The 27,657-nt window shown below is 35.3% G+C and overlaps 3 protein-coding genes across 4 annotated transcripts; 2 read left to right on the forward strand and 1 right to left on the reverse strand.

The window, feature by feature from the left end:
- Positions 1–557: 557 nt before the first annotated feature.
- On the reverse strand, positions 558–2,594 carry LOC130806044 (putative pentatricopeptide repeat-containing protein At1g12700, mitochondrial). The gene has a single exon (XM_057670944.1). It carries the CDS (start codon positions 2,443–2,445, stop codon positions 1,024–1,026), a length of 1,422 nt encoding a protein of 473 aa, XP_057526927.1. The 5' UTR covers positions 2,446–2,594; the 3' UTR covers positions 558–1,023.
- A 1,289-nt stretch (positions 2,595–3,883) lies between these two features.
- LOC130806046 (protein OBERON 2-like) lies at positions 3,884–7,763 on the forward strand. 2 transcript variants are annotated; one of them, XM_057670947.1, is made up of 4 exons: positions 3,884–4,120; positions 4,866–5,985; positions 6,886–7,349; positions 7,439–7,763. In XM_057670947.1, exons 2-4 carry the CDS (start codon positions 4,989–4,991, stop codon positions 7,442–7,444), a joined length of 1,467 nt encoding a protein of 488 aa, XP_057526930.1. In that variant the 5' UTR covers positions 3,884–4,120; positions 4,866–4,988; the 3' UTR covers positions 7,445–7,763. The 2 variants fall into 2 exon arrangements, with proteins under 2 accessions (XP_057526930.1, XP_057526929.1); XM_057670946.1 differs by having other exon boundaries at positions 6,886–7,763.
- A 2,070-nt stretch (positions 7,764–9,833) lies between these two features.
- LOC130806047 (ATP-dependent RNA helicase DEAH13) lies at positions 9,834–21,299 on the forward strand. Its single transcript, XM_057670949.1, has 11 exons — positions 9,834–10,066; positions 10,168–10,246; positions 10,335–10,397; positions 10,483–10,532; positions 10,618–10,678; positions 11,238–11,624; positions 12,568–12,810; positions 12,898–13,128; positions 14,003–14,116; positions 18,068–19,282; positions 19,621–21,299. The coding sequence occupies exons 2-11, from the start codon at positions 10,169–10,171 to the stop codon at positions 21,094–21,096; spliced, it is 3,918 nt and encodes a 1,305-aa protein (XP_057526932.1). The 5' UTR covers positions 9,834–10,066; position 10,168; the 3' UTR covers positions 21,097–21,299.
- The last annotated feature ends 6,358 nt before the right edge of the window (positions 21,300–27,657 follow it).

A 27,657-nucleotide genomic window follows, 5' to 3' on the forward strand; every position in this document is an offset into this window, starting at 1 on the left:
AAGGCTAACTGGTTCAGGCCTATTATCTCCCACAACTAATCTGTTTATTTCAGTCTATTTAGCTCTATTCAATTCGATCAGTTCAACATGTCACTTTTGCTCTCGGGTTTTCAATATTTTTTCAGTTAAGTAAGGCTTAAGCTGCCGGAGAGAACAATTTCTAAGTTGTGAGAAGTCATCAGATTATGAACCTTCATATTTACAAAACACTAACCCGTTGAGACAAATTGAACTTGATCAAGCTAAATTCGATTCAATTCGAAAACAAACCGACTCAAAACAGTTAATTTGTAACAGCAGATCCTTTCAACTGTGCAACTGATTGACAAGCATAGTTGCAAAGTTAGCAAGGTTAAAAGCAAGTATCTAAACTATCAAAGAATCATCTCACCCACAAGTTTAAACTGATGATCGAGGCATTAAATTTGAGTTTGTGCTTGTTCATGCTCCCTCACACGCAAGCCCGTGACATGGTCTTCTGAATCATTTCCAAGAGTCCTTTCAACATAAGTTTAAGTTGTTAAATGAAGTTTCAAGATCAGTTTCATACTCTATCAATTACAATTTCAGAATTAGTTCACCATTTTCTGATCATCAACTGAACATTGAGGGAGAATGTTTTTCAATAAAGCTCTCATTTGAAGCTTTAAGATTAAGGCTTGGACAAGTTAAACACATCTACTGAAAATTCAAGTGCAATATACAAAGGAACAAAAGGTTTCTCAAGAAACGATACTTTTTTGAATTATAGGGTATGGTAAGGAAATAGAAAGATAGGTGAGATTCGATCTCAGGAGTTTGTCTAAACGCAATACTTGCTCCAACTGAGACAAAACTCGATTCTCAAGAAACAATACTTAAATAAACTAGATAGCAATTTACTATCACGAAAGCCGAAAGAAAGTATACTTGAATCTTATTATAGATATAAGGAATTGGCTACATTATTCACCAAACAAATTGAAGTACATGTAGTGACCATATACATTATACAACAATACACATAAATGATGTCGAAAAATTTCAACTTGAATCACGAAGTGAATTACATACACGTTTAGACCTCAAAATTTGTACAATAAATTCCTTTTGTGAATCGCTAACATTGTCACGAGTTAGTAAACCTTGAAACAATGAAGCTGTGGTAGCATCAATCTTTTTACGATGATTACCATTTAGAAATCCGATAATAAGTGTGTTAATGGTACATGAATCCGGAGAACATCCATCGTCCTCCATTTTCTTGAAGAGTTCACAAGCATCATCAATTAAATCCCCTTTACAAAGTCCTTTAACCATTATATTATAGGTATACAAATCAGGCTTTAATCTTTTAGATGGTAGAGATAAAAACACATGTGCAGCTTTTCTAAGTTGTCCGACTTCACATAAACCGTCTATTAGAACATTGTACGTAACAATATCGGGAGACACCCCTTCATTCACCATTCTATCTATCAATCCCATTGCCTCATCAACCTGCATAGCTTTACATAAGCCATGGAGTAACGAATTCCAAGTAACTACATCAGGCTTGAGTCCATACGCCTTCATTACCTCGAAAGGTTGGATAGCGAAAGCAAGTTTATTGTCCTTACATAAGGCATCAATAACTATGTTGTAAGTAACAACACTAGGGGTTAATCCTCTAAGAGAAATTTCTTGAAGCACACCAAGAGCTTTGTCGAAATCTTTTAGCTTCGCGAAGGCGTTGATTAGAATATTCATACTAACGACACTAGGCGTTACGTTTTTGTTCAACATTTTGAGAAATAGCTCTTTAGCATTGTTCCAATGTCCCAAAACTAGCATACCTTGAATTAAGGTATTATATGTTCTGACATTGGGCAAAATGCGCATATTGTTCATCTTGGTAAAGAGTTGGATAGCTTCATCCAACCGACCAAGAAGAACAAGACCATTTAGTAATGTATTCCAAGTGACAATATCAGCCTGATGTCCTAACTTAAAGATTATGGCAAGTGTGGAAAACCCTAAATCAATACAACCTAAACGACAGAAACAATTAGCAATTATATTAAGGGAATACAAATTTGGACGGCGAATTGACAAATGAAGGTCTTTACAAAGAGCAATAACAGTTGAAAATGGAGGAGAAGGTTTCATCTTCAACATGGCAGTAAAAAGCTGAGTGAAAACAATAATGGAAGGTGGAGGATGTAGCGATTTCAAACGACAAAACATAGAAATGGCATCATCAATATTAGTGAATCCTAATTTAAATGTGTGTATAGCAGATTGAATAAGCAATTGCCGATCATTACAATCAATTTCTGTTTGATGATAATAAAACCCTAATTTAGACGGAAATGAAGAGGAAGTAGAAGATTGGTAAAAAGAATGAGTACCAGTAGAAAGAGATGAAGAACCACGAATAAATTGAATAAAGAAAGAAGATCCAAATCTCTTCATCAACATCGACATTAATGGCGATTTGGGCTTGTTGTTGTTGGACAATAATGGAGTTTTAAGGATTAGTTATGGTGATGAAAACCCTAATTTACCTTGTATTTTGTTTGTATTGGAACGCTGAATAGATTTTAGTGATTTACTGGTCATTAAAAATTAAAAAAAAATTCATTCGTAGGCTAAAGAATGTATAGACAAGAAGGGGAGAAAACGGATCCTTAGTGTAGTTGATGAGAATTGACATAAGAATAAAAAGTAAAATCTTGAATCAATAGAATAACTTATGATTACACGTAAGAAAATAAGCTGAGTGAAAATTAGCAAAATTTTTATTGTAGGCGATCAGAATTGACATAAGAATTAATGGTTTTGTACAGGTTTTACGAGAGCAGTGGCGCATGAGGTGAGAGGAAGGGGTTGACGAGTCTGTCTAGTTGCACAAGGGGTGAGGCCGTGAGGGAGAGGGAGGCGAGTCACGCAGGGGTAGGAGAGGGTGAGGACATCGCCAGAGCAGGGTGGGGGAAAACGTGTCGTGACAATGGTGGTTCCAAGGGAGGGGATGTGATGGAGTTGGTGGAGGGGAAGGGGTGAGAATTAGAATATTTTCTAATTTTTATTTTTCTTTTTTTTGTAAAGGTAATGAGGGTATTTAATTAATAACTAGTTATAGTGACTGATTTGACCAGTTGATTTTATTAACTGGTTTGACTAGCTGATTTTGAACCTGCTATTATAAGCAGCTTGTTCAAAAACAGCTTATTCGTATCAATATGCTGTTTCAATCAGCTAATTCACCAAACACTACCATTAGCTGATTTGACCACTCAACCCTCTATTTATATCAAAATAAGCTAAAATTGCTTAATAAGCTAATTTGCCAAACGCTCCAATCTATTATACTAGGTTAACAAGTTATGAGTATGGTGTCAGTAAGTTTACATGAAAGTTGGAATTATTTAAAAAAATGCAAAATTAAGTTTATTCACTCTAGATAAGTGAAAGATATAGGGTGTTTGACAATTGACTGTTGGCTGTTGGCTGTTGGCTTTTTTAGTTGGCTTGTTTGATCAGTTGGAATATTGGCGGTTTTTGTTGGCTTTTAAAGTTAGCTTAAAAAGATAGTTGTGCCTGTTAGTGAAGATGTTTGATAAATTTGAGTATTAATTGTTGACTGTTTATTAGATAAAAAGTGGGTCAACAAGCCAAACGCCAATAAAAAAAGTTAGTTGGAACAGATTTTTCATTTTGGCTTAAAAGCCAAATTTTCAGCTGTTTTATAAGTCATTCACCAAACACTTTTTTTTAACTATTTAACCAATCAACAAATTAAAAATTAAAAGCCAACAAAAAAACCAGCTAGAAGCTAAGAACCAAAACACCCCATACATGTCAAATGTGAAATTCTTAAAAAAAAAAAAAAAAAAAAAAAAAAAAACATTTGGAATATTGTTTGAATTAAGAAGAGTCCTACTTGGAGCGTTGGAGGTTTCGGAATTAGGACAGTTCGGCACTTCCAATAATCAACGGAGACTGTTTCTTGCTCTTGGACCTTCTTCTTCGTCTATGGCGTAACCTGCTAAACAATCTTTTCCAATCTTTCTTCCATTAATCATCAGTATCAACTTTTGCTAATCCGGTGCTCATCTTCGCCGTCTTCAAGCTCCAATTTGTAGGGTTTTTCTCTCTCCAGGTAAATCTTTTTTTCTCCTGTAAATTGGCTGCAGTTCAACAAAATTTCAAAAATTCGGTCTTTTTGAACGTTATTCTTTGATTTATCTTTTCGATCTGTCAATTGGTACTCCTGTTGTCGTCTTGAACTCATTTTTAATTTATAGTAAATTTAATCAGAAGCTTTGATCTTTTTCAATGTTTTTTTACCTCACTTTTCCATGTAGATTCATTTTCTAGTTGTTTAATCAACTTTTCTCGTTTACTTTTATAAGTTATTATTTATCTTAGTTTAGGGTTTGAGTTCAAAATGAGTTCCTTAGTACAACTATTGTGTGTTTTTTTCTGCTGGTGAATTGTTCTTTTGTATGATTTGGACTTGTTGACTTGTTGTGAATTGTGATTTGTGATAGTATAATTTCTTGAATTGAAAACAGGAGAAATATGCATTTCTATTCTGGGAATGGTTTATCAGTTTGTTTTATATGACCTTGATGGAACTGCTGACTATTTTCTTTTGGAACTCAAATTAGATTAATAGAAACGGCGAGGAGTAAATTTTGGTCACTTTAATTAAATTTTATTGTTGCTTAATCAACTGTTTTTGTTTTATAGGTTTCATATCTTATTTCGCTTTATAGATTAGGGTTTGTGTGTAAAATGAGCTCCTAATTACAATTGTTGTACGTTTTCATCTGCTGATGAATTGTTTTTTGATTATGATTTTGGACTTTCTCTGATAGTATAATTTCTTCAATTGAAAACAGGAGCTAGATTACTTTATGTTCTGGGAATAAATTTTCAGTAAAATGATAATGGATTTCAATTGAGGAGATTTTGTCGTAAATCTTGCTGTATCTGTTTCCTGTGAGAATCTATCTGCTGTTGTCATGGATCCTAGATTAGGACAGAATCAGGGCCGGGAATCGCCAACCGAGAGTGCGAGTTCACGTGATACTTCGCCTACTATGGATGGAATTGTGGTGAAGAAACGAGAGGATGAGAGGAATGATAATGATTGTTTTGAGCAATCGGTAGTCAGAAGGATTTTTACAGGAGAAAAAGTTACTCTCCGTAATATAGCTGAAGAAAGGGTTGACGTCATATCGGAAAAAATGCAAATTCTTCCTGAGGAATACCTTGAAGACTTGAAGAATGGGTTGCGTGTTATTCTTGAGGGAAATGGTGGTTCACAACAGAGGGAAGAATTTTTAAGCTTACAAAAGCTTGTTCAGAGTAGGTCGGATTTGACCCCTAAGAGTTTACTTAGAGCTCACCGAGTGCAACTCGAAGTTCTTGTTGCTATGAAAATGGGAATTCAGGCTTTCTTACATCGGAATGTTTGCCTTTCTCAATCTTCTCTCATTGAGATTTTTGCCTATAAGAAATGTAGAAACATAGCATGCCAAAACCAGCTTCCTGTAGATGACTGTACCTGTGAAGTCTGCACAAACAAAAGTGGTTTCTGTAATGTTTGTATGTGTGTTATATGTAGCAAGTTTGATTTCGAAGTGAATACTTGCCGATGGATTGGTTGCGACATATGTTCACATTGGACCCATACAGATTGTGCAATTCGTGATGGCTTGATTTGTATGGGTGCTTCTAGGGTTGGCACAGGACAGCCTGAGATGGTGTTTAGGTGTCGGGCTTGTAATAGGACCTCTGAACTTTTGGGTTGGGTTAAAGATGTATTTCAACATTGTGTGCCCTCGTGGAACCGGACTGCTCTCTTGACGGAACTTGACATTGTTGGCCGTATTTTCCGTGGAAGTGAAGATGTTAAAGGCAGGAAGTTATTCTGGAAGTGTGAGGAGCTTATTGAAAAGATGAAGGGTGGTCTAGCTGAGTCAACAGCTTGCAGAGCAATCCTGATGTTCTTCCAAGGTACACTTGTTATTTACATCGATATATTATCCTCTATTTGAAGCTTTGACAGTGGATAACATGATCATTCTTAGACTTCCGTTCTTTAGTATTCTTCTAATGAATGTGTTTTAAATTGCTTTTGTTTCTTAAACGATGATAAATGATGCTTACCCTTGTCATTTTTTAAATGATCTGAATCAGGCTGCAAATTAGACTTTTAATTACCATATATATATAAAGTTGAATTCAACATTTTGTGGTTGAAAGTCTACTTATAGCAGCAGCATTCAATTACCTCAATACTATTAACGGCTTGTTTGGTTGGTGGTAATAAACAGTGGTAATGGAAATGAAAACTAGTGTAATTTTGGTTGAAAAATCTCTTGGCTACCTTGATGGCCATGCTTGTCGAACTTCAATCATTTCCTTTTCTTCATAAAATTCATTCGACGCGTTACCATTGAGAGAGGTGGTATTAGGTGGTAATGGAAATTTGTAAACAAAAAAACTTTTTTGTGATCAAAGTTTCATAATGACATCGAACTTTTGATGAAATTTTACACTATAAATCATTCTCAATTACCACCATTTAGTACCATTAACCAAACGGGCCAGGGTTTGGGATGTCGGATCATCAGATGTACGCAACCTTACAAAGAGGTTGTTTCTGATTGACCCTTGGTAGCAAACATCAAGTACAACTTCACATTCATAAGTGAAAGTGGTTACTGAGTCATGTGGTTGAAAGGCTAAGAAAGTTATTTATTGTTTTACAAGAGTGTAGTCATACAATCAATGATTGTGATTTTCTTTCTTGGGTCATTTTGTTTTCCAAGATATAACGAACTTTAAATCTAGTAATAAAACCAAAAATTATACGAATGACCTGATAATTGATCCTTGTGCCCCTTTTTGTAGAGCTTGAGGCGGACCCATCTAGAAATGCAGGAGTAGGGGAAGGTGGAAGGCTATTAGCACCACAAGAGGCTTGCAAACAGATTGCGGAAGTGGTGCAGGAAGCTATAAGGAAAATGGAAATGGTTGCTGATGAAAAGCTTCGAATGTTGAAGAAAGCCCGCATGGCTCTTGAGACTTGTGACCGTGAGCTCGAGGACAAAGCTAGGGAAGTGGCAGAACTGAAGCTTGAGAGGCAGAGGAGGAAGCAGCAGATAGATGAGCTTGAGAGCATTGTGAAACTTAAACAGGCAGAAGCGGACATGTTCCAGCTTAAGGCTGATGAAACAAGACGAGAAGCTGAGATGCTACAGAACATTGCTCTTGCCAAATCGGACAAATCAGAGGAAGATTATCGCAGTAGATACCTAAAACTAAAGCTAAGCGAAGCAGAGGCAGAAAAGCAATATCTATTCCAGAAAATGAAGGTACAAGAGAGTTCTCGTGCTCTGCATGCTAGTGATGGGAATGATTCTTCGCATCTTTTCTCTAACGCACTGAAAAACGTTTACTCTAGTGCTGATTGCCAGACTAGTGAGAGGAATTCTGGAAGAAAGAATCCATGAAACGTGATATCGTGTCTCCCTCAAATCAGTAGAGTATAGCTGCCCATGTCGCTTCCCGAATTCTGGACAAACCGTACAGCAATGGAAGGTACGGTTTGTCGACATTTGGTGCTATTTTAGGGGCAATCACTCTAATGTCTGAAAAGGTGAATGTAATATCTTGTTTGTTTATTTTTATTTTGTAATCAATTCCTGTGTTTCCTTTTGTGTGACGTACATTTGCAGGCTGTGATTGAGATACTGTTTTCATATATACAACAATGTTATGAGTTTGTACTTGTACACGCACACAAGCGAAAGCTAGATATTGTTTATTGGATTATGCGTTAGGGCATTGGTATGTTATAGTTAGAGAATGGAGACTCGGGCAGTGCACAACGCAACTGAAGCCATGTCTATTGTGAGTCTGGAGAATGCTGTTTGAACGACCAAGACACGGGCTTCGTGAGACAACCGAAGAAAATAGCAGCGATATCTGTAGGGTTATTTTTCCTTCAACCATTTACCCAAAAGGCCGAAACACAAGCTCTGTTTTTGATTACCATTGAAGCACCCTTTAATTTACTCTCTTTTCTAGTAATCCTATATTCTTCCAAGAATGAGATTGCTTTTTCCCATTTTTGCCACTAATCGGACATAATTGAGCAACTCAATAAACTTTCAATCAAGTCTGTACTCTCATGGGTAGTGAAGATGGTTTTCAAGTATTTGAAACCCGAACCCATACGAGGTGAAGTTGTCAGTCATATGTTCTGTTCTCGGAATGTTGGTAAGACCGTAAGAGTGGCCGGAAAGTGGGCGGAGCTCATTGCTCTTTGTCCATTGAAATAATGCTTGTACGGAGTTGTGTCCTTCTGGGTTGACGTGCTTCAAGCCTGATGACGCAATGTATGAAAAGTAGGTCTTGGTCTAGTTGTATACATTAAAATTATGCACCACATGTGTCCGAGGGACGACGCAATCCGAATGTAATTTTTAAAATAAATTTTTATTGGGGCACGTTAGTTCAATATGAGCCCACTTGACATAACACACATGACGGATTGTGTATGGACTTCATATATTAGACTGTTTGCAAGAAAATAATTAAATTACTAAAAATATCATTTTGACTTGACTTTATTTGCATGAGGCATGCTAAACTCTGGTCTTGGGTGATTTCAAATTTGGTGGGCGATGAGATTTAAGATAAATAAATGAAGGGGATCTTTTGTTACAATTAGGTGAAATTGTCAATAATAAATCAATTTTTGTTCGTTCTATTGAAAATAAATTCACTTATTATTTATTTTTTAATAAATTGACCTATTTGATATAATTGATAAACATCATCATCATTAGTCCCATATTCCGCTCCAAAACAGGGTCTGGATGAGGGAAGGTGACGGACAATCTATACCCATACTCCCTTGAGAGAGAGTACTAGAGGAAAGTGGTCAATTTTAGAAGGTGAGGACCTTGCACATAGAGGAATGTGATTAACACTGTTACTTGAAAATTAAAAACTACCGCAGAAAAACCACAATAGCCAATACAAAGATTGGGATAAAATAATAGACCCGGGGTAAAAATGTACAAAAGAACAGGTAAGTAAATAGCTAAGCATCAGAACAAGAAAGACAATTAAAGAAACTTTTACTAGTCTAAAATATGAATCTGGCATCTCCAACCTATTTATAGTCAATTTCTCGAAAATGTGTAGTTCACTCAAGTCAAACAATTAGGATTCAACAATATCTCGTTTATTTTCAAAGATTATATTCATTATGTTGCTTTATTTATAAATAATAGGAGTAGTAGATTTATTTTCATCAATTCAAGCAAATATTGATTTATATTGACAATATTGCCTAAAAAATTATGACTTATTCTGGCATATGGAAAAACATTATAAAGTATAAAGTCAACATATGCAATTTTCAATTTAATTTTTTCATGTAATTTATCACTTTTATTTACGTATTTATGTCAAATAATTTATTATATTTTTTATAATATGATAGACCATTTATATATCATTGTTGAATTTAAATATCATTGTACATTTTACTATATAAAATTAAAAGTTTACCTTTTTGATTTGGAATTAAGAAAATTATTATAAAATGCTTAGAATATGAATAAGTTTTTGCATTATTTTCAAAATTAAGTTGATTTTGATTGTATTTAAAACTTAAGTTATTTATATTTAAATTTTTTTACTCTTTAGTTTAATAGTATAATTTAAGTTACTATTTTATTTTATAATTTTAATTACTTTCCATTTTTTAAAATTTTGTTTTTCATATAATTATTAAAATACTACTCCTATTTTTTCTTTAAAAATCAAGGAATAGTACAATACTTAAATCTTATTCAATAAAATTACCAAAATCTTACAAACCCCCCATAAATCTTTTCTTCCATGGTTCGCTGCAGTACTTGCAGACAGAGAAGCCGCAACTTACCTTCATCCACGGCCGCCTCCGACGCCGGCTAAGCAGCAGCCTTTGACGCCGCTGCTGCTCTTACAGCCGCCGCCGCCAACAGTCAAGCATTCGCTGTTCCTATTGACGCTGAATTACACTTTCGGTTGAGAGGTGCCACATTGAAATTTTTAGGGTTTTTTCTAGTTTAATCCAATTTGATCAATCACTGATTGTAGTATTAAACTAACAATATTTATAATTTTCTTCTTAAGCATGGATTCTTCAGGTGATAGTAATGCACTTATATTGCCACCTAAATTAAAGACTCATAAGCAAAAATCCAATTCTCAGGTATTAATTAGGGTTGATTTTTTCGCCTTATTGATTCTTCATTTTTAGTCTAAGTATGTTGATGCATGATTTACTGGGTGTATTACAGATAATTTGTTGTCAGAATAAAAGTTTGAGTAAATCCCAGAAAAGAAAGTTGAAGAAATTGGAGGTATATTCAGTTTTTTAAATGATATTGTGTTGTCATTGACTACTATCTATGGATTTTGCGTGACTTAATTTGATGTGGTATGCAGGAAGAGAAGGAAAAACAATTATTGCTATCAAAAAGCTTGGAAGCCTTAGAGTATGCTTTCTGGTTCCTCCATAACAGATTAAATTTCTTTTTGGTTTTTATTTTTGTTGATAAATATTGATGTTTACTATATCAGGAAGTATACAATAAGTGATGATGCACATTCGCTTCTGTGGTCTTCCCAGAACATCGGTCAGGTGAGTTTCGTACTTAGTTGCTACATAGGACTACGCTATTTTTCTGGATTTTAGGAATAGGTAATGAAAATAAATTGGACAGTTGATATGCATTAAAAAAAGAGCAACTGAATATATAAGATATAAAAGTTATGGTAGGATTGGATGTATTGTAGTAGGTTAGATTTAAGGTTTAATTGGTAAAATTTTACTATAAAAGGAAAAGGAAATGATGCAACTAAGGACATAGGGAGTACAAGTTACACCCTTTTATTTTCAAGAGGTTGCATTAGCAGCTAGAGTATAATTTTTATTATATCTTGTTTACTGTCAATTTGTATGCTTCAAATGAATTGATCTATTAGACTAATAGAATTGTGCAAATGAACTGATTTGTAATCTTGGTGGAAGAGTTGGTAATGTTAGATAGATAAAATGTTTTATGAAATTTACATAAAGGTTCATTGAAAAGTGGAAAGGTTTTAGTTTTAGCTTGTCTGTTTGAAACATAGCTGTGCATATCATGTAAAGGTTTTTTAGTTTCATGGGCCATTTTTTTGTTCATATTGCTTGATAACAGGCGGAGACAACACGGGAGAAGCGTAGGAGGGTTATGCAATTTTCTAAGGCTGGTTTGGATTTTCTATCGAGTAATATGGAGTCCAAGAAAAAGAAAGGTGGTTCATGCGAAACTGAATTGGATGTTTGTAAAAGCTCCCAATTGGAAGTTTCCCATGAGATGGATACTTTCAAACCACTACCTATTGAGAGAGAGCATATAAACTCTGTGCCTTTGCTAGGGCCAGATGATCAAAATAGTCTTGGTGATCTTGAGGAGATTGGGCCTGATGGATCGATTAAGGAAGCAACAGCTAGTGAAGATAGCTGCAAAATCAACAATTTAGATGCTGGAAGTCCCTCAGTTCCTTGGTGTCCTGACGGTGATGACAAAGTTATTGCTGCAACGGTTAGTATATCAGCTAGCTAGAGAGAGCATAGACTTCTCATAGTGAATTTTATCCTTTGTCAACCAGTGTGGCTTTATAAGTAATTGTATTATGCCTTTTTAATGGGCACTTAATGAAAATTCATCATATTTTGACCTTAGTGGATGTGTATGCACATACTTTCTACGCCTTCTATTGGATGCATCACTTTGACTTTGCATGCAAAATAAGGGAGGGAAAACGCTCGCATATACTCTTTATATTAGTGGGTGAATTCGGGTATCGTAAGTTGGAGGTATTATAATAAGGTTATTAGGTCAAGGAAGTCGTCGAGTGGGATAAAATTTGCCAAAATTAGAAAGTGTTGCATCCTTTTAGAACTCTCCCTTAAGAAAAGTGGTGCATCATTTACATGACAGAGGAAGTACTGAAGTAATTCATTTCAAGCTTTCAGCAAAGCAAGGATTAATATTTTGAGTTTAATACACACATGATGGTTTAATATGCTCTATGTGAATCTATTTTTAAGCTCTTGATGTTTCCCTTTCTTGAGACATGGATGGTAGAAGAAATAACTAGTCTTTGAATTTGCATATGGCAACATAGGAAAGAAATGGGTCTTACAATATGTATTGTGAATCAATTTTGTTTCTAGATATGATATTGTGATGTGTTTGAGGATCTTTGTTAAACACTTTCTGTTAAGTAACGCCAATGGGCCGAGTTATTTTCTAAATGTTCTAAAGAATTTGCGTATGCAACTGACCCAGAGTCCCTGTTCTTACCGTGTAATTATTCAACTATCCCGGAATTGTTATTTCTTCTTTCTTACTTGCCTTGCTATGCAATTGCTTAACTATTCACAAGTTGATGTTGCTTTCTCTATTCACTACAAAAACCTTTTTCTAAAAAAATGTTTTTTTAATTTTGCTGCTGACTAGTTAAATTTTGCTACTGCTTCAGTGTGAAGGCAAGGATGAGTCGAGGCTTAGCACATATGTGACAAGAAGGGTAGATGGATCCGTTTCAGAACCTCCAGTTGCTCCTACTGTTGTACACGTAGTACGGCCAGAAGATGTGGAAAATGGGAGGAGAGACCTCCCAATTATTATGATGGAGCAGGAGATTATGGAAACAATAAACAATCATAGCAGCGTGATTATTTCTGGAGAAACTGGGTGTGGCAAGACCACACAAATTCCACAGGTAGGGTGTATTAAACCTACTTTTCTACATTTGTGGTGGAATTTCTTACTGTTGCTTATTCCTCTTTTTTTCGGTTGCGATTGGCAGTTTCTGTATGAAGCTGGTTATGGTTCAGCAGATTGCCCCATGAGACGTGGTGTTATAGGTGTAACCCAGCCTCGGCGTGTTGCTGTGCTCTCTACAGCAAAACGTGTAGCATATGAGCTTGGATTGCGACTTGGTAAAGAAGTTGGTTTTCAAGTTAGGTATGACAGAAAGATTGGAGAAAACTGCTCCATAAAATTTATGACAGACGGGATTCTACTTCGAGAGATTCAGGTTCATTGGTTTTCCTAATTCTCTTTTTTTAACACTATGAAAGATTTTGAAGTGGGGTTTTTTTTTTCTTGTGGAGATGAAGAGGTGGGGGTTAATATGTACAACAAATTGGACATATATCATAGAACAAGCCAGTGAGTTTTGAAAGCAACAAAGCATCTTTTGAAAAAAGCACCAGAACTAAGGAATGACTGTCTCAGAAAACCTGTCTTTTCCTGCTTCTGTTGCTGCCATTTTTTCTCTAATTTAATATTGTGGAGCATACATTTCTTCTCTGCCTTGAACATGGTTTATCGAGATTTATGTGATGTTGGTCCTGCATGCATTTCTCATGAAAGATCTTACATATGGAATACTTTTTTCTGCTGATGTTTTCTGTTTGGTCCATTAGTAGTCTTTGCATAAGGGAAATTGTTTTATCAGTAATTTATTGGCATTAAAGAAGGTACACAAATGAAGGGACTTTACTGCTTCCCATTTCAAATCGCATCACCTCATCAAATTCCCTGCAGAAAAGTATTAAATATCTATCACCTCGCCGTAGTGGCTTGGCGGTGCTGCTGCCAATAATCTATTCATTCCTTAATTCCTATGCAAATCTAATTTTGTTTACATTAATAGTTAAAGACTAGCTTCGTCATAACTTGTAACTTTTACCCGCAAGTAATAGCTACACCAATTGTATTCATGACCCACTTTAAAGTTTAAAAAATAGCAACCAATCCATGAGTTTCATTGACTGCTTTTTTGTTTGATATGAATCCCTGAAATTATGATTTCTGGTTTAAGTAATTGTTACTGCAACAGTTTCTGATTTTTGTGCTGGATTTTTGTACTGCTGTAATTAACTATTCTTGTCCATCTGTTGATGCAGAGTGATTTCTTGTTGAAGCGCTACTCTGTAATTATACTGGATGAGGCTCATGAAAGGAGTCTAAACACAGACATTCTAATTGGCATGCTTTCTCGTGTTGTTAGGGTGCGCCAGGTATGTTTTTCTTTGAAGTGTTTGATAAATGGGTACTTTGAAAATCTGAACTGGAGTGCCTTCTATTGCATCCTACTCTACTTCTGTTTCTGTAACACCCCTGAATTTCCGACCTCTTGTACGAAACCAAAACCGTAAAGGACGGGAGGAAATTCGGGTGTTACATTAAAATAAAAGAAATAAAATAATAATAAACTTTTAAAATGTCAGTGGAAATTTCGGCAACATCTGCCCTAAAATGTGCGCCTTTGTAGAAAAATAAAAGTTATTTAGAATCTAATAAAGTAAAGGCATCAACGGCCTATCAAAACTATGCCACGGCGGAATGATTCGTCGCCGGCTTCTCAAATCAATATGCCAAGCGTGGATCGTGGTTCCAGTGTCAACGTTTGCGTTTTAAAATGACTTAACTCCTTAAAACCATACAAAGTTATAAATTACGCAGCGGAAATACAAATATACAAGGAAGGACACGAGACCTCATAACAAAACATATACAACCAAAGTTTACAAAAGATAAACAAGAGCTACATAATCGAAAGATAACGGTATGATATAGGTGATGCTTCGCCCTAATCACTCTCCCCCAATGCAATGCAATGCAAAAAAAGCTCCAATACCTGCTACGCCTGTCTATGATCCTCCTGCTGCTCGACATTAGACCAAAGACCAATGTGTCATAGCAGGACAATCATAGAAGGTCATCAACAATCAAACATAAACACAAACACGTACATGTCAGTAACTAACATCAAATATAATAAGGCCAACTACTAGATAACATTATATTATACAACAACATAAGATGATTTTATAAGACACAAGCCCAGATAGTAACCGTTTATCGGCCACTTGTACTTCTTAATCTCATTACGTTTTTCCCAAACCGAACCATGTGTTGTTGGGTAGAATGCAGTTCTTCACGCTTCTCTTTTCAAAATATCAACTCTTGCAAAACACGCATAGTATCAACTCAACCAAGGCATTAACAAAATACCTGACACATGACCTTATAGAGCTTGTCTATCTTAAGGTAAGTGTGATCATAGTCTGTAATACCCTTGAGGTAACTTAACTTAGGCACACTTCTCAGTAGCATAAACTATTCTATCAATGAGTAGATATTCTATCAATGAGTAAACGTTCTGTCAATGTGTAAGCTTTCTATCAAAGAATGAACCTTCTATCATTTAGTAACTTTCGATCAATGAATAAACTTTTTATCACCGAATAACTTTCTATCAGTGGATCTTTTCTCTACTTTCTGGCATAGTGACACGGCCAAGGGCGTTATCGGCCATGCGGCGCCCATGGCAAAGTATGAGCTCATGCCCCCTCCAGCTGACCCTCTCGGGTCCTACCTTCGGGAAACACACTGGGGTACTAAACCAGTGAAGAGACCACCATATTGGGGTTTGCAAGGCCCGCATGGTAACACCTCGGTCAAGGGGCGGTATCGGCCATCCAGCGCCCAGTGACCCAAGCATGCTCATACCCCCCTTACGGTGATCATGTTGGATCTCACCTAGGGGACTACTAAATCAACCGTACATAATCCAGTTGAGTCACGCCAGCTAATCATAATCTAATACTTTATCAGATGGGAATAACTTTCACTTTCGACTATTAATGAGCGCCCTGGGATAGCAGCACGCCAAAACCCACTGAGCCACTCAACAAAATATGAAATCCACCTATAAAGGAGTCATTCTAACTCCAAGTAAGGCATAATCCAATTGTTAGATAAATAAGGGGTGGTCCCCGCCTCCTACTAAGACTCTCACACTCTATAACTATTCTAAGTGCAAAGATTTCATAATCGATAGCTTTTCGTATAAAGTGTATTCCCTAGTACCTCATAGTTTACAATGCATATTATCACAATAAACAATAAACAATGATCTCTTGAAGGAAAATCGTATATAAGGGTTAATTACTGCGTGTACGTACCTGTAAGCGTCACTGCACGACCAAAAGTTACAAAGTTCACCCAACTAAGGTTCTATTTTCCTCTTATGAAATGGAAACCTATACAAGTTAGGAATAGAACTAATAAGTTCCCTTAACTACTTGTCATACCAACTAAATACCTAAGTAACCACTATCACCCATTTAACATGAGTTTTTTTTCGATTACTCTAGCACGTACACAACTCATTCAATACAAGTCAAAATCATTTACTCAACATAACATAAGTCTTTTTCACCAATTTAAAAGTAAAAGCATATGTGAATCGTTCCTTTTCATCAACTAGTTTCGAGTATATTGGTTCGCATTATCCAAAAATAACTAATCACAACTAAGCTTTACAATTTTAATATAACACTTATACAACAATAAGGCAAATTTTAGAGTTATTGAATTGCGATATTATTTGTTACATCCTCCAAAGCTAGAAAGAACTATAATCAAAACAACACAACAAGTAACTTTAGCAACCATCGACGATAAGTTGACATCATGCTCTTGGCTTTATTAAAATTGTGCATGTATAACTTCAATAACAACCTAATAAGAGTACTTGTAATTCGCAACAATCAAACCACAACAATTAGTAACTATTATTCCCAATTTAACAACAAAAAATCACTTCCATAGTCAACTAAAATCATCACCATTACTAATTATCGCAGCAATAACCAATCGACTAAGTCAATCATCACACCACCAAGATATAGCATAAACACACATTATTAGTAATTTCATCTCTAAATCCGAATCCTAGTCATTACATGTTCAAAAATAACACTTAACCATCATTCATAGCAAGAATCACTAAATCTAATACACCACCAAAATATAACATGAAAGCCCACATCATTACTAATTTCAAATATAACACCTTTAATTATTACTCATAGTAAGATTCAAAGGAAATAACACACCAAAATATAACATGGATGCCCACACCATTACTAATTACAACTATAACACCTTTAATTATTACTCTTAGTAAGATTCAAAGGAAATAAAACACAATCAACCAACAACCCATAATTTCTAATCATACTTCAAACTCTAAATCCTAAATATGTTCAATTCATTCGTCAAACTCTTACCCACAAAAAATTCAATGAACTTAACACAAAACCAACATCAAACTCAATACACTTAATAAAACTCCAAATAAAACTAGAAACTTTATTAGAGAAAATAGAAGAGATGACTTACAATGGGGGACTAGTAAAGGGTGAGGGTAGAGGTGGTGGTTGTGGTGGTGTGGAGCATGAAAATGGTGGAGTAAGGCTGCGTGGGCTGCTGCAGTTGGCGTCACAGTAGCTTGCTGCTGTTGTTGGGGCAAAACGCAGCTGCTGCTACCACTAGGAGGGAGGGGAAGGCTGGTTGCTGCTCGTGGAGGGCGACGGTGGTGCTGCCGGTTGAAGGGGAGGAGCAGCCGGTTGCTGTGTGCCGTGAGTGGTGTCGTGAGTCTTCACAGGAGAAGAGGAAGAAAGAGAAGAGAGGGAAGGAGGGAGTGACGGCTTGTTTTTGGGCATCAAGGGTTTCATGCCCTTTTATCATGGTTATTATTATTATTATGTTTATTTATTTAATCTAGATTTTTTTTCTTGCGAGGCTCAACTAAGAGACTCACCTTTGTGTACTCACACATATTAATAAAATAATAATTTTGATTCGAACCTCATTATTTAGAGTTCGTAATTGTATTTTTAATATAATTATATGTTAATATTTAAATTCGTATATGAAAGGGATTTATTAAAACTACTTCTAAATTGATTTAATATAATTATAAAATCCCTAAAAGGCTAAAAGTTATTAAGATATTAATTAATGACGTCAGAAAATCTCGGGGTGTTACAGTTTCCTTTCTCTTCCGCTCTTGTTTCTTCCAGTGTCTTCTTATAAACCACAAACAGAATACACCATTGTGTGGGTAGAATCCTAGTTTGTTGTTTACTTTATCTCATAGAATTTGTCTTATGTTTTAGGCAACATATGAAGATCAGCAGAAGCTGTTGCGGGCTGGAAAAGAAATCATCGTCGAAGAAAGAGTATATCCCCTAAAACTTATATTAATGAGTGCAACCTTGCGGGTTGAGGATTTCACTTCAGGAAGTCGGATATTTCATGAACCTCCACCTGTTATAAATATTCCGGCAAGACAGTTTGTCGTGACAACTCACTTCTCAAAGAAAACAGTGCTTAAAGACTATGTTGGTGAGGCATTTAAGAAGGTCTTAAAAATTCACAAGAAGTTGCCCTGTGGTGGCATATTGGTGTTTGTCACTGGTCAAAGGGAAGTAGAGGATTTGTGTCGTTTGCTTCGTCAAGCTTCAAAGCAATTTGGAAACAGAAGCAGTGAAGTCAATAAGGAGATTGACAAAAGTACTAGAAATAGTAGTGGCCAAATTGATGGGTATAGTATGAAAGAGATTGATGAAGCCCTTGATCCTCGTGCAAGCTCAGATGAAACAGACAGGTTCAGTTGTTATGATGAATCTCATGATGAATCAGGTAACAATGATGCATATTCTTCCTCCATTTCCGGGTCAGAGAGTGAGTCAGATGTTGACAGTGATTTTGAAGATCAGAAGATTCTTAAAGTGGATGATAGTTCTGTAGACTTAACAGAAGATGTAAACCTTGATGCTTTGAAGGTTGCTTTTGAAGCTTTGACAGAAAAGACAGCTCCAACATTAGGTTCCAAGGGGAATGAAGTGAATTCTGGGACTGAAAATGTTTGTTCAATTAAGCCTTTCAGCTCGAGTATGCTTAAAGGAGAGAAAAAGGATCCTGTTGGTCCATTGCATGTTTTGCCTCTTTATGCTATGCTTCCGGCAGCTGCTCAGCTTCGAGTCTTTGAAGAGATCAAGGAAGGGGAGCGTCTCGTAGTTGTTGCCACTAATGTTGCTGAGACCTCTTTGACCATTCCTGGAATAAAATATGTGATTGACACTGGAAGGGAAAAGGTGAAGGAGTATAATCCTTCTAATGGAATGGAATCGTTTAAAATTCAGTGGATAAGCAAGGCATCAGCTGCTCAACGTGCTGGAAGAGCCGGAAGAACTGGACCTGGTCATTGTTATTGCTTATATTCTTCTGCAGCTTTATGCAATCAATTTCCAGAATTCTCAATTGCTGAAATTCTTAAAATTCCCATTGATGGTGTTGTCCTCGTCATGAAATCCATGGGTATAAGTAAGGTGAGCGTCTTTACATCCAAAAATTCAACATGTTTGCGTTTGAGGGAAGTTCTGCTTTGTGGGTAATTTGCCTGTCTCATGATGCGAAACGTGTTGTTTTTTGTAATTGTATGATGTCTTTTATGGCCTCATTGTGGAAAGTATCATCCAGCAATACTTGTCCAAGTAACATTAGTAAAATGCCTTGTTTTTTTTACTTTTTACTTAATAATGGTCTTAAAGACGATAAAATGCGAGTTTATCATGCTTCCACTTAAGATTTGTATTTGGTGTCCTGTGTGATATTGTGTCTAGGTTGCTCCTCTATTAACATACAAATGTGTTTTTGTAAATGTTAGGTTGCAAATTTTCCATTCCCTACCTCTCCGGATGTCACTGAGCTCATGAAAGCTGAGAAGCGCTTAATGGCTCTTGAAGCTCTTGATAGTGAGGGTAGGCTGACACTTTTGGGAAAGACAATGGCTCTGTACCCTATGAGCCCAAGGCACTCTAGGTTGCTTCTTCTTGCTATACAGATGACGAAGACTGCAATTAGTGTACGGCCCAATTTGGTTCTAGGTTATGCAGTGGCAGTTGCGGCTGCCTTGAGCTCGTCGAGTCCTTTTCTTTTTCAGTTTGATGAGAGTCAGAACAATGCCCACGGCATAGAGCAGCAAGAGGATTCTGGTTCACTTGGCAGCAAGGAAAACAAAGACAAGCAAGCCAAGCTAACAAAGAAACAAATGAAAGAATCTTCGAGGCTTTCACGAGCAAAATATTTCAACCTTAAGAGCGATGCTTTAACTGCAGCTTACGCCTTGCAGTGTTTTGAGCAAGCTGCAAATCCATCCCAATTCTGTAAGGAAAACACACTACACTTAAAAACTATGGTAGAAATGTCTCAGCTAAGAAAGCAACTACTGCAGTTAGTCTTTAATCAGAGATACAGTGGGCTAAACCAAGAGTTCTCATGGACTCGGGGAACCATAAAAGATGTGGAAAATAGTTGGAAAGTGTCTTCCGATAAGAATCCTCTCTCGGAGAAAGAAGAAGACATCTTATGTCAAGCTATATGTGCTGGATGGGCAGACAGGGTTGCAAAGCGGATCAAAGGAGCCCGTTCATTGTCAGAAGAAGATGCAAAAATCAACGCCATTCGCTATCAGGCTTCTTTGGTTGAAGAAACAGTGTTCCTTCGCCGCAGGTCATCCATCTCAAGAGCAGCTCCCGAATTTTTGGTGTATCATGAGTTGCTTCAGACAAAACGGCCGTACATTCATGGAGCAACGAGCGTGAAATCAGAGTGGCTGGTGAAATATGCAGGATCATTGTGCACGTATTCAGCTCCTATGACAGATCCGAAACCTTCTTATGATCCTCATCATGATCAAGTATTTTTCCATGTTATTCCATATTTTGGTCCCGAGTTATGGGAACTTCCCGTTAGCAAATCACCAATCAAAGATGTGCAACAGCGTGTTACTGTCTTTGCTTATGCTTTGCTGGACGGTCAGATTTTGCCGTGCTTAAAATCTGTCAAGAACTTCATGGCGAGCCCACCCAGCATCATCTTAAAGCCAGAAGCATTGGGTCAAAAACGCGTGGGCAATCTTTTACGTAAATTAAGGACAAGATCACAAACAATCGATAGCTGCGCCAAACTAAACGAAGCATGGAAAGAAAACCCAAAACTGTTGCATTCGGAAATACTGGACTGGTTTCAGAGCGGATTTCATCATGTTTTCGATGAATTATGGGAAAAAATGCATCAAGAAGCGCTTTTGGCACCTCAGGATCGTTTTCCCGACAGAAGTAGAAGAAGAAAAAACAGTTAAAAAGTTTATCAGTTTATTAAACTGAAATTCTTATTTATTCTACTAGTTAGAAATTATGATAATGAACATTTGAACACAATGATACTATAGTGATGGGTCCATGACCATCCCTCCAATTTTGTACTCCTATCACCTATTGCTTCTATAGTGATTGCCCCTAAAAATCAATCGCTATAAAATTAAATAAAATTCGTATTTATGAAGTTTTAGTATCAAGTTTTATATTATCGGTAGTTACTTTTAAGTGATGATATATATTCCGATTAATGAAAACAAAATAAAATTTTAGATTATTGCAAGTAAGAGACCATTTGAGTCTTGTAACTTGAAGGTATCACTCCCTGTTCAATGTTTTGTCTCATTTTGGTGGGTGTAGAACAAAACCCACAAAATTATAACATTTATTAATTATATTTCTAAATTTTAAGAATCGGGTCTTATTTCAATTGAAGTGCTTTTTTCAAGTAAGGTTCTAAGTTTGATTCTCATTGTCCTTTTTCCCTAACTTTCCCTTTCCTTCAGAACTATTTATTCATTTGATTAACGCCCTCTATTTAATGCTTTAATAAAAATTACAAAATGTTAATATTAATAAAATTTACTTTGAAATGAATAAAAAAATCATTTAACTATGTTTTTACTTATAAATCTTAAAAAATAAAATAAATCAAGATTAATTGATGAGTACTGAAGTGGAGGGAGTATTAGACATGACAACTAACTAAATACTTATATGGTGAACAGTATAATTTAGGCGAGTAACAATACAATATTTTTTAGGATTCCAACATGTAACCTACGATTTATACATAAATAACATAATCTTTGATTATATTTCTTAAGTTAGCATTAAATTGCAGTTTATCACCAAATCATTCATCAATCGTTATAATCTGTTGTTTATATTTTCTTTTTTAGCAATCTATATATAACTTTTAGGACTACAAATATCATTTTTCTAATTTATATACTTACGAACAAAACATATTACACGTGGCTAAAATTAATAAATCTTTAGAATAATATAGGATTGGATGAGGGAGAATATTGAACCAAAAACTCCATTTGGATACAGCTTTTTGTTTGTAATCTGCATTGTGCTACTAAAAGTGGGTAAAGATTCATTTAGAAAAGTTAAAAGCTTTATTAGCCCCCTGTTTTCAATGCATCAAATATTTAAAAATTTATGATTTTGTGGCTTTAAATAATTAATATTATCAAGAAAAATTGATTATAACATGTAGAATTTTGACAAAAATAGTTTAACAAATTAAACTTTTTAAGTATGGTGTTTGTCGAGACGAATTTTAAACTTAATTTTTATCTAATATAATTTTACCTGTTGGTGGCTTAAACATCAGGTCACTTGCTGACATGACTATATGTGTGACCCTTTTTTTAACGCTTTTTTTAACGTGGTTGTACCGGACTACACACTGGACAACACATGTGACAGTCACATCAATAAGCAACATGATGTTGAACTTAGGCTGTTAACAATAGGTAATAGTCTGTTGGATAAAAATAAAGTTAATAAACTATTTTTTTGTTGTCAAAGTTTGACATGTAATATTTAATTGTTTATAAATTAAAATATTAATAATAAGAATTAAAATAATTAATGAGATGCTAAAAGAATGGAGTATGATTTATAGCACGCCTCTGATACATGAACCTTTCACAAATTTTGAGTCACTTGCATGTGTAATGTATTCTTTTCTTGTATTTTTGCGTTAAAAGATGTAAGTTTGTTTGACTCCATCTATCATAGTGTGTTCTTCTTTATTCTTTGCCCATTTTTGTAGGTTTAATGGAATAAGTTAATAGACATTGAGAATTCGATCGTATTTTAGTTGTAGTATGTATCACTTTTACTATAAGATATTTGGGTTTGATTTTCATTATTCTGATTCCCTAACTCTCATCTTCTTTTAACCTATTTAATAACCAAAAAAGTTAATATGAATAATAATAATAATAATAATAAATAATAATAATAATAATAATCAAGACTATTCACGTAACAAGTAAAAGACAAGTAATTAAGTTCGATATATAGCTTGTTAGGTCGATCACAGACTGAAGCCGAGCTCAAACAAGCCCACTTAACCGAACTTTAACCAAATCGATTTTTGAGTCTTGACCTAGCCAAGCTTAAATTAGATTTACAAAGGGTTAGTGATACTTTTATAAGTTGGGAGAGTGTAGTATAGGATATGTAGTTGTTCCCTATTGAAAGTCAAAGTAGTATAGGATATACTTATAAACCATATAACCTCACATATACTTTAGACCATCCATTAATGTTGGTCTTGATCACGTTTCTAATTTGTATCCTAATTTAATTTGATTTTTCTAACACTAACACCCAACCATATGAGTGTTTTTTCTTTAAGAATTGCATCAATTTTATTAAAACAAATGTTCCTAGGACAAATGATACACTTAATAGTGGAGGGGTCTAGCTAAATTATTGGTAGAATTGAAATGATTAAATTTATTACTTGCCTAATGCTTCATATGGCCCATGGATTTCACCTTAAATAAGGAGAAGCAGCATTACTCATTATATTAAAGAAGAGTTAAAATGTAATAAGAATAAAAGAAAGTGATGAGATCTTTCCATAAAAGAAAATGTAGCAAAGTAACATACAGATTAAAAAGAAAACTATGACAATCTCTTAGAGACAGACGAATTTTTTTTTTTTATCACTTTCACTTTTTTTTTATTACTTTCTCGTACCAATTTGTACTTGAGGATATTTCTTTGGGATGGAGGGGGTAAAAAGCATGGGCCCATAATCTCGCCCACACAATCAATGCTAAGCACATGAGAATAAGACTTGAAGTACTTCATCCCAGATAATTGTTTGCTTGCAGAGTATATTTCCATCAAAGGGTTGCATTGCCAGCCATAATTCTGTATTAGTCAACTTGTTCAAGTAATTGATAGCAATAATTACTATCAATTAATTATTATTATATCTATTATATGATTTCATGTTATGATTTGAGTCAATGTTATAATGGATTTTCCCATCTTATTTTTTTTTTGGGAAAAAAAAATTAAATATCAAACTAGCTATATATACATGATTATTGATATTTCAACTCCTAGTAGCACAAATGACACTTTTTTTGTCCAATGTTATATTAGAGCATATAACATATCAAAAAAACCTTAATCATTAGCTCAAGTTATTGGTTAAAATGATTGCTTAATAAGTACAAGCACCCTGGATGGATTTATGTTTGCTATAACGATCCTAGAGTCAAATAATTACATGTCTTGATAAAACTATAACTATTTTTTATATATGATAATTAGATAATAAATATCTTTGTATTAATGTTTATTAATTCTCATAATTAATTTCCAACATAACTTAATAAATAATACAATTGATATATTGTATATATTCTTAGACATTACGTGTGTGTGTGTGTGTGTGTGTGTGTATATATATATATATATATATATATAGGCAAAATGTTAAAAAACTACCCAACATAAACCCAATTTTGCAAATAACTACCTTAAATAAAAAGTTTTGCAAAAAACTACCTTACATAGTCCATTTTTTTGCAAAAGAGTACCTTGTAACGGATTTAGGTGTTTGACCGTCAGATTTAACCTTTGACTAGCACGTGCCAGGCACGTGGTCCCTTTAGTTAACCTAAATCGTCTTCTTTTCAATTCACAGCCTTCCATTCAATTCCATTCTTGCTTTCTCCCATTTGCAGCGAAAAACCCTAATACTTCTTCTCTTGCGTCTTTCTTTCATTGTCGTTGGCATTCGAATCCCTAAAACCTTAAAAGATCATCGTTTTCTTCCAATTAATCAGTTATGTCTTCTTGTTCTTCAAGCGAAAATTCTTCAATTGAAAAATGTGGGTGTGGAGTTCCCTTTGCAAGGAGGGTTTCATGGACGAAGTAAAATCCTGGAAGAAGGTTTAATACTTGCGTTTTTTATGATCCTGATACAAAATCGAGGGGTTGCAAAAAGTTTAAATGGGTTGATGAACCTGAAATGGCTGTTTAGCAAAGAAAACTCACTAACAAGCTTGTGGAGGAAAAGCGACAATTGGCAACCGAAATCAAGATTTTGACATCAAGGTTATCTTGCTTGGAACATGAAAAGGAACAAGCTTTTTCAGAAATTAAAATGATTAAGAAGAAATGGATGAATGAGAGGGAGCATTACAGTCAGATTAGAAGCTTTGTTTTAGGGTTTTTGTTTTGTTTTCTGTTGGCTTTTCTTGTATTAATCAAGGGTGCTAATTGAAGTTTAGCACCTAGTTAAGCATAATTGTAAGATTGATTTGGATATTGTAACATGATGATTCTGAATGAATGAATGAACTTCTTATTTTTTCCATTAAATTTTCTTTGCAGGTATTGTTCTGTGCTTCCTGTGTATGATGTGTTTGGTGTGTATGATTTTGTGTTTGATGTGATGCTGCGTATGTTTGCTGTGTTTGCAATGATGAACTGATTGTTTGCAGTTAGATGGCTCACTTGCATAGTCACTTGCATACAGCATACAATAAGTAACACTGATGAACTGATTTGCTGCATACAGTAATCAACACTTGCATACATACAGCAATTTCAGTTCATTGAACTCATTTCCTGCATACTCAAAAGTGTATGAAAATTGAGTGTCAACACTAAACAATACAGATGGTTTCAATATTGATTGTTTGCTGTGTTTGTAACATTGATTTTCAACATTGATTGTTTGCAGTTAGATGGCTCACTTGCATACAGCATACAACAAGTAACACTTATGAACTGATTCATACAGCATACTCACTTGCATACAGCATACAGTACATACTAAGGAATTGATTCATACACAAATCTCAGTTCAGTCTGAGTTATTTAATTGAACTGATTCATACTGATTTGCTATTAGTACAACTTCAAACACATAGTACAACTGATCAGTACATGCACATATTGCACATATTGCTGCACACAATGCACAAGATATTGATTCAAACAAATGTACTACTGATTCAATAACTGACTTGCTGCATACTCAACTTCAATGGGAAAAACTGATTCAAACACAATGCATACATATTGCTGTATTAGTCAAGGCTCACTTGCACACAATGCACAGTACATGCAGAACACAATGCACAGTTCAATTCTTGATTCAAACACATTGCTGCACATATTGCTGTATTAGTCAAGGCTCACTGATCAGGGTACAGCAACATATTGCACAATGCACATTGCTGTGTTAGTCAAACACATTCAAACACATATTGCTGTATTAGTCAAACACATTCAAACACATATTGCTGTATTAGTCAAACACATTCAAACACAATGCACAGTACAGCAACAACCTTAAAACAGTACAACACACAATGCACAAGATATTGATCAGGGTACAACAACAATTACTGATTCAATTACTAATTCAAAGCACAACATTCTGAGTTCATTTGCTACACTAGTTCATTTGCTAAACAGGGTACAGCAACATTACATTCTTATTTCAACATAGTACATTTGCTAAAATACAACAACTTTATTCTAAGTCTATATTTGACTATTTTGATCCATTAGACATGAAGTAGATGCAGCATTTTGCGTTTGTTGTTGACCACTGGAGCTAGATTGTTGAGTAGATTGTTGAGTAGATTGTTGAGTAGAAGACGATCCCATTTTAGGCCTTCCACCTTTTGACTGGGTCTTTGTTGGTGGTGGTTTAGGTGGATTCTTGCAGCCCTTTTTATAGTGACCTAGGTCACCGCAATTACCACATCTCCGTTGCTTGAATTCTTTAACAGCCTTCTTACCTCCTTTACCTTCACCAACTTCCTTCTTTCTCTTCCTCTTGTTAGGCCTTCCAGGCATCTTTCGATATGGTGGAGGAAGTGGTTTGGCTAAAGTGGTTGTTGGCCACATTTTGTGTCCTGGCATACCATAAAACTTTGGACTATACGTTCTTCGATACGTTTCTATGAGATACGCTTCGTGGACAAAGTCGTTGGCATCTAATTTTCTAAGAACAATACAAGCAACGTCATGTTTGCAAGGAATCCCTATTAGGTCCCAACTTCCACAATGGCAAGTTTTGTTGGCCAAGTTTACAACGTAAGAGTCGTCAATATCATCCACCTCAAACTCATACACATCCACTGGGATTACCCTTAAACCGTATATTTCTTTTGCATGTTTTTCAATCATTTTGGTGATAGCTGGCATCAACACACCTTCAAAGTTACTAAGCCCTTCCCTTTTGGCTGCGCTTCGTTGCATTACATATCTCCTAATCCACTCCATTAGAGAAATTATAGGCTTCCCCCTTGCTTCTACTAATACATTGTTGAATGCCTCACAAACATTGTTCAACAACATCCCAGACTTACTCCTACTACAAAAAGCATGCCTAGACCAGTGTTTTGCAGGAATAGCAGCTAGATATTCATATGCGTCAACAGAAATATTCTTTATTACATTCATTTCTCTATCAAAATGATTCTGTAAACACATTGTTACTAATTAGTTTGACATTATGTCAGATATTTATTACATTCTAT

Source organism: Amaranthus tricolor, chromosome 2 (assembly GCF_026212465.1).
Source record: "Amaranthus tricolor cultivar Red isolate AtriRed21 chromosome 2, ASM2621246v1, whole genome shotgun sequence".
NCBI lineage: Eukaryota > Viridiplantae > Streptophyta > Magnoliopsida > Caryophyllales > Amaranthaceae > Amaranthus > Amaranthus tricolor.